This window comes from Anopheles coustani, chromosome 3, assembly GCF_943734705.1.
Source record: "Anopheles coustani chromosome 3, idAnoCousDA_361_x.2, whole genome shotgun sequence".
In the NCBI taxonomy this organism is placed as follows: domain Eukaryota; kingdom Metazoa; phylum Arthropoda; class Insecta; order Diptera; family Culicidae; genus Anopheles; species Anopheles coustani.
In genome coordinates, this window is record NC_071288.1 from 42,001,125 (window position 1) to 42,008,932 (window position 7,808).

The following is a 7,808-nucleotide window of genomic DNA, read 5'->3' on the forward strand; positions in this document are numbered from 1 at the left end:
CGTGCGTGTGTTCCAGTGATGTACGGTGTAGGTGTTTGGATATTTTGAAACACAACAAAACACAGGAGCTTTCATAACAAGAACCGGCGAGGGTTGGTGCTCAGGATAAGTGCGACCGGATGATGTTTGCGGATCAGTGAACTTTAATAAATCAACGGTAATGGAGTTGTGACCTGCTGTGCCTGCGGTAAATAAATTTGGCGACCACATTACCAACCATTAGCCCCCATTATTATCCTTTGTTGTGCAGTTAATTATATTGTTATTTACACCAAAACAGGCACTGACTTCTTAGAAACGGTCCCATCAAGAGGCGTTACTTTCTGGGAAGGATGAATATATTTTTCCACTTTAAAAGAATGAAAACATACCCCGTTTTGAAAACATAATACATCCACTATTGGCGACGCTAATAGATGGTTTCCGTCGGTGGTCAGCGTTTTACATTTTCACACCGAACCGAATCCGGAGGCTAGTTCTTGGCAAATTGCTAAGATTTTCTCTTTTCTCTGTGCGCTTTCTTCTGTTTCACGGCCTTCGAAAGAAACCGAAGAACGAAGTTGGCGTTTCTAAAACTTTCATGGATCCCTCGCTGCTGTGGAACTATCGTGTTGGTGTTGACCATTTATCATTACCAGCATCCGACACATGAATGCAGAGATTCCCAACGATCCCCACTGGGCGGTAGTTGGGAGGCATCCTTGTACGGTTGGGTCTCGTCCTGCTTTCTAGCTGCAGCTGCATTTGCCATTGCTGTCCGGAGAAGCAGCTTATGGACATTAAATATTTCACCGATCCTGCGTTGCCGCTATTCATACTTTTAATTCTCCTTTCTTTTTTATGGTGGTGATGCACTGACCATCGATTGGTCCGGTGTATGGAAAGAAACCGTTCGAGACGACTCGCCGTTCAAATGCGAAAAGAACGGAAACCATAGCATTGTGGGTAACGACAATTGATGGTGGCGATTTATTTATGAACGCCTTCGTCCCCCAATCAGCAGGATATGGCGCTGTCGGTGTACACTTTTGGAGGTACTTTTTGCATCCCGGTTTCAAGCTGTCCTCTTCAAAAGAAGGTTATAAATGAAAGTCAACGAAGCTCATCTTTTCAGCTGTAGAAGATTTTTTTGTTTGCGCTGTTTCTGTTCACAATACATTTATTAATTCTTTATGGAGTTTTCCAAACGGGGTTTTCTAGGAGGATGTAGAGATACAAAAAATTTCAACAACAAGAAAAAAAAAATTATGCTGCATAACGAAAATGATCATACCATGTGGCTCTTTTCAACAAGAAGCCAATTTTTTCATAATTTATGTTAACCTCATCAACATTATGTAACAACATTTTGCACTTTAAAATATCAGTTTCATATATATTCTTCTTAAACTTTATGCTGATGCATAACAATAAACCACACTGCAGCTTCATTGAAACTGAAGGAAAATTTTCACTTTCACACCAGAATCCGTCCGCACGATGATTCGGAACAGTGTTAAGCGGATGTTCATGTTTAAATTGCTCAGTGGATCGATTGATGCCCCTGCACTGCTCGAGTCGGTTATCTTCCACGCGCCCTCACGCTCTCTACGGCCTCGGGCACTCTTAGCGACCAGACACTTCCGTACCCAGCTTGGACAAACGGATCCTATGAATGCCATGTGCGTGGCGTTTAATGAAGTTAGCGAACTGTTCGGCTTTAATTTGTCCCCTGCGTCATTTCGTGAGCGACTTAGACTCAGTAAGTGCCCTTTTGTGATATTTCGTTTGTGATATTCCGTTCCGTTGATGTCGCTTGTCAATGTTTTAGTTATGTAAGCGTTAAACCTTTGTATAAAACTACTTCTAAGATATGTCTTAGCCACAGGATGGCCAGACTCTTTACCAATAAACATAAACATTAACATAAACAACCAAAGTGACGGTAAAAAATGTACACGATAAATTAGCTAGCGTTTCATGTCGGTCGGACCATGTGAAGCGAAAACTCGCCCCGTGAGTGGGCCAAACAAATAGTGGAAATTATGAAACGAGTTTGTCCGAAGCCAACGCAAAACAGCATCGCACCGACGACGTGGGGACTTCTGTTGGCCTGATTCAAAACGTTGTAGTACTGACACGACGGGTTGCCCAAGTGAAGAGCACATTTTTTACAAAGTGGTAAAGAAAATAAAGTAAAGTGCATAGAAAGCAAGTGACGACAAAAAACCATGCACTACAGAAAGAGGTGGGCGTAAGTTTTACGAACCAAGTGGTGTAACGGTGTTTCGGTGTACCAGGAAGTACCAAATCACGCTTCCTGTCCCGACTCAAGCCTGGTTTGCGTAATTCGAAACAGAACACAGATACAAAAAGTGGGCATTTTATGCAAAGTGACGAGTAGCACAAGATGGAAACGCGGCATCGTCTTTGAGCGAGACAATGTGGATAATGCAAACGATTTTGTGATGACATCGCTGGACAGCTTGAAGCATCAATGCAACAAAATCGCACTTGCGGCAATTGTGTTCCTACTGACGACAATGATCGGTGAGTAAAGTTTATCTGTTTAAAGTTTCTATCAACCACAGCGTGTTTCAGCGAAACCAAAATTTTTTTGATTTTCAAATTGCAAATATATTTTTCACCAGTAAAGAATAAGGAATCTAACCGAAAGTAAAGACACACAGTAACCTTCGTCGATGGGTCTCCATATACAACCACGTTTATGGATCCCACACAGCAATTATTTCCAAGTTGCTCCCGGTCCGGTTACGAAAAGTTTCATTTTCCAAATACTTTATCGGACCCCAAAGGACACCGGCAATAACAAAAACACTGGAATGACTGACAGCTTTTTTTTTCTGTATTAGTGTGAATGCTAAGCCTCCGTTCGCACTCCCCGGGTGCTCGTTCCGGGGTCATGCCATGAATATTCGTTCAAGTAAACAAGGTGTAACCGATAAAATGGCGATTTTCTCACGCAGCATTTGGGAAGAACAAGAAACAAACCCTTGTTAATTTTATGCCGACGGGAAAGTTTCAGCCAATCTGCCCTTCTCTGGTCCCACATGCATATTTGAATTGGCCGTTTGGGATGCGGCTTCGATACTACAGGCGATTTTTTACAGACTTTTAATAGGTGAGCCTCTTCTTTATTACTATGCGATGTACTATCGAAGTAGTTTTTGAATAACATTTCAACAATATAATACTTGTTTTCCGACCGCTTAAGAGCCTTTGAATGTAAACATCAAATTTGTGATTCAATTGCGATGAATCCTGCCGATGGTGGAAAAAACTAAAAGAAAGCAGGAAAGAAACCGTCTGCTGCGTATCGTTTCGGACAGCGAGTAAAATAGGATTAAAATAACCGTCTTATACAACTGAGATGAGGGTTTCCGCCCTGTCAGGAAATGTCTCATCGAATGAACCCATCGATAGCAACGGATTACTTCGGAGCTTCTTCCACCCATTATGAAAGTAAGCGAACATTATCTCTTTCGGGTAAGCAAAGGAAGATTGCGTCGAGCCTTATGCGGGTGATGGCTGATGGTCGATGTTATGCGATGGAGTCATCGGACGAAGCGTTGCCTTTATCTGTGATGTTATTTGCTCATGTTTTCATTTGGATTCAATGAATGATCGAATGCTACGAAGCATGGCGAAAGGAACCTCAATATCCGGCTCAGAAAATGATTCAATTTTAATTACACTTTTGGCCTTACGGAGATTTCTCTGCTATCAGGAAAACAGGTTGAATGGGATATTCGGTAAACTAACTTGTAGGAGTATCGAAGAGGAAAATTATTAGAAACGGATATTGTTGTGTGGAGGTTTAAAAACGTGCAATGGCAAAGTTCTTCTCACAGCTACCCATGTCACAAGGATAGTCATGACTATTTGTGAAACCCTATCCTCCTTGAGCATGCATCTTGATTAGAAGCACGTTAGTAGATAAGCCGTAGCATAACCAATAAATCATGCCAAGGAGTCGTCTAGCTGTGGCAACCATATTTCAGAGGTCGTTTGGTGCCAGCTTTATCTGGTACGCTCATCAAGAAAACTAATTGGGTCTCGATGGTTACCAGGTAGACAGTTTAGGGGCCGGCTTACGGCAATCCTTCCTTATCTACCATCTTCGGGTGGTTTTTGTTTGTTTACCGTTTCACTATGTCTACCGACCGGTAAACGAATTTGTGGTTGATTCGTCTGAGCTACCCTTAGGGTAAGAATGTAAATTTAGCTGAAGGTTTCTCGACAAAGTAGTACAACGTTCAGCTAATATCAAGCTAAGCGTTTGCAAACAAATGTTGCAAAGCTTGTTTACTGAACAATTGATCCATAATTCACATAGTTCCACTTAAATTGGATGGTGTATATGACAAATATTGTCTGTAAAAACGTTTAAGGTGCTAAACATAACTTAAAAAAATAATTCAGTTAATGTCATGTTCAAAGTATGCCAAATTTAAACCACACCGTTATGCAAAGCCTAACAAGATAATGCTGCAGTCCTGATCTTTTAGAAGGTATAAAAAGATTAATTGAGAAGTATTTCATTAAACATTTGAGCAACAGGTATAACATTTAAAAATATGGCTTTCAATGAAAAACCCAATTTTAATTGATACTTCAAAAATTTGTATACTGAGTAACAATTATTGCTTCTAAACGTTTCCACATATTTTCTACACCAGGAACTCAACTTGGTATTGGAAAAGCAATAATGAATGTCTTGTAAAAATCGTAGGTTATGGTATCATGGCGATAGGCATTTTTTTCAAACGAAACAACATTGGCATGGAATCTGATACTTATCTTTTATTACTTTGTGTTCGAATCATTTCGGTGATGTACAAGAGTACTGTACTACCAGGTGATAGCCATTTCCATCCGAGGGCCGAAGGAACGTTGAAAACCGTAACCATTTTAACATTTATCTCTTCTCCATCTTCTTTTTCCCTATTTGTAGAAGTACGAGAGCAGACGATGCTAACGGAACATCCGGTTCCCACGGAGGATCTAACATATTCTAAACAAATCACCACCAACAGTAGAATCCAATCTACGACAATGTCATCGTCCTCACCATCGACCGCTTCGAGTGACCCACCAACGTCGACGTCGGAGTGGTCGGAATCTCCGTTTTCGCCGACTCTGCCAATGACACCCTCGCAGATGGCATGGCCATCCTCGTTGGCCGTGCCGGCTGAGAGTCTTCTAATCCAAAATGTGACATCGGCAGTAACGGACACGTCGACACGTCCACATCATGAATCCACGGTGGAGGAGGGGACGCCGGCGGGTTCAGTAACGACCACGTACGCGATGGCTTCCGGCGCTCGCTCCATCACCACCGCGTCGGCCGGAAGCTCTCGAGGACCGACGAAGACGTCGGAGGCGCAGTACGACGGTAGCAAACACACCACGTTTCGACCACGTAAGTTTGTCTTCGAGAGAAGGGTGCAGTTTGAGAGATTTGAACCACGACGGTTACGCAAACTTGGAAAGATTACAAACACGCTATAACAAGAAGCTGATTAGTTAATTTCGGCTAGAGGAAATGATTTTAGTATAAACGGATTTCAAAACGACGCTCAATCAATTCCGAATTGTTCTGTGGAGAAGCTTTAAGCATGGCCTGGTTTTCTTGACTAGTGGCTTTGACTTACGTCGACTACGGCCTGTATGCTATACTGATTCGACCAACGTCACATTCCGTTTCAGTAATCATACCCACGCTACCTGACGTGCGACGTAGTCGAGTCGTCCATTCGATGCCTTATCAGAGCAAGCATCACCACGAGCGCCACTGGGGTCCATTTTTCGAGGAATCGGTCAACGTGACTTCCGGAGCGGCCTTGCCCGTTGGATATCATTTATCAACGGAGGCCATACTCAACTGTAGGGTAGGAAGGCTGAAAGATAAAACGGTAAGCACCGCTGACAGCTCTGTCATCTTCGTTATCCAGATGTCGTCATAGCTGAACTTAGAAAAAAATAGAAAAGAACCCGCCGAGAAAGAATAGCGCCGAGCTATCCCACAGCACCCGCCATGATCGGATAGGAGCCTTCTTTACTATATTAAAACATGCCTACACACCTGGATGTTTATTCCTTCCGGACTGGGAAGGAGTCATCACAGGAGGCCACAGGTGCATCTGACGATGAAATTGAGTTTTTTGAGACTAAAACTGGTAAAGATTTAAGATTAGATTGATCACTTATACCGATTCGAGGTAGAATTTGATCATATTAGACAATGTGCAAGATTTTGAAGGTTGTAAATATTCATAACATCCTTTAAGGTTCACAAGAGTGATTTTATCTTTATTTATTTCTGTTCCGCAGTTTATTTGATTTATTTGCATATTCTTGTAGAAGATTGCGTAACATGCAAGCAATATTTTCTTATCTCAGTACGTTCTGCACCAGTGCGGTTCTCTAGGCTTAAAAGTTATTCAAATGTTAAAGCCTAGTTTTTTTTCTGTTCGGCTGAAAATCTATCGTTGGATTACGGGAATAAAACCAATCGCATGTTCGATTTCCTTCAAATTGGTTCAGTAAACTGAGCTTTGCTCGCCCTTCAATCGCCCTGATGCCTTTTGTTATCTAGGATTCAGATCTCAGTGAATCATCGATGATTGGGTTCGTTTCACCTTTCACTCATCCTCACACTTTTGTCTCCTCAGAAACCGCAGTACGGATAGTGGACCAATGGGCTACGAGTTCTACCATCGTTTCGATAAACTGAGCAGCACGATCGAAATATCATGCCAAGTTTCGACGTCGTATCTGGCGACTTTGCCACCGAGCCCCGCGTTGGCGTCTCAGAGATCGAAGGCAAACGCATTGGCAGCAGCAAACACCGTTGGCCATATATTTCTCACGGGAGGAAGCGACGAACGAGCGATGCAAGGACCACCCAGGAACCCTGATGACCAAACTAAGCAACGCCGCGTAAAGAGGGTTGATTAGCTGGACCAAGGATGGTGCCGAGCTGCCGAAGGACGTCAAGATGAGTTTTAGATGAGTTTCATCCCCCATGCTGAAACAGGATGTATGTTGTGATATGTTTGTGTACATGTGGACGTAGTCGGTTCCGTCGACGAGGTGCCATTTATCGATGACGATCGATTTGTTTACCTCGAGATAGAGATTTACGAAGTGTGAAAAACTGCTTTTGTTGGTCATGATGCAAACTATCATTACGTGTGGCGCGAAAACTATCACGATGAGGTACTAAATGTCACATAAATTATACATGGTTTAAGTATGTGTTCCAATTATAACAGATTTGAAACAACAAAACAGCTATATAACTGAAACAGCTATATCATTTTTCAAACCATAAAAAAGAACCCTTGCAAAAGTTCATTATTATGGCACATTTCAATTCCTCCCTAAATTGCCCTGAAACATACATCATCATGTTTTGTTACTCCAATGTGATTCTGACAAAACATCGTTCGAATCCACTGCCATTCAAATCCTTTCATCACATCAGACGATTTGTTGGTCGGCAACGGGCATCGAATGAAAATTTGTCCCCATTTCCCAGAACGGAAGCAACATGACTGTGCAGCATTTGGATTGTTTCCTGGCCACAATCGGACCCGTCACGCATCCGTGCGATGTTCGGGATCAGCGTCGTTTCTATCCAGTGCTCTAACCTGGTTCATTCGTTCGCAGCAGAAGCAGAGGCTCATAAGCCACATATCGATCCTGTAGGCGAGCCGAATTCATAATAGGGTCTACAACTGCACCAGGCAAGCAGAGTACGTCGGCCCAGGTGCAAGTCCCTAACGGTGCGTATGCGTAATGCG

At 42.6% G+C, this 7,808-nt stretch overlaps 1 protein-coding gene across 1 annotated transcript; it reads left to right on the top strand.

Annotated features, from left to right (window-relative positions):
* Positions 1-2,346: 2,346 nt before the first annotated feature.
* Positions 2,347-6,901, top strand: LOC131271856 (mucin-2-like). The gene is made up of 4 exons (XM_058273416.1): positions 2,347-2,529; positions 4,955-5,422; positions 5,710-5,915; positions 6,675-6,901. Exons 1-4 carry the CDS (start codon positions 2,448-2,450, stop codon positions 6,690-6,692), a joined length of 774 nt encoding a protein of 257 aa, XP_058129399.1. The 5' UTR covers positions 2,347-2,447; the 3' UTR covers positions 6,693-6,901.
* The last annotated feature ends 907 nt before the right edge of the window (positions 6,902-7,808 follow it).

Excerpts from the sequence above, each read along its gene's own strand:
- LOC131271856 (XM_058273416.1), top strand. The coding sequence starts at position 2,448 with ATGACATCGCTGGACAGCTTGAAGCATCAATGCAACAAAATCGCACTT. Across the intron at positions 2,530-4,954 it reads CCTACTGACGACAATGATCG|AAGTACGAGAGCAGACGATG; the intron begins GTGAGTAAAGTT and ends CCCTATTTGTAG. Across the intron at positions 5,423-5,709 it reads ACACACCACGTTTCGACCAC|TAATCATACCCACGCTACCT; the intron begins GTAAGTTTGTCT and ends ATTCCGTTTCAG.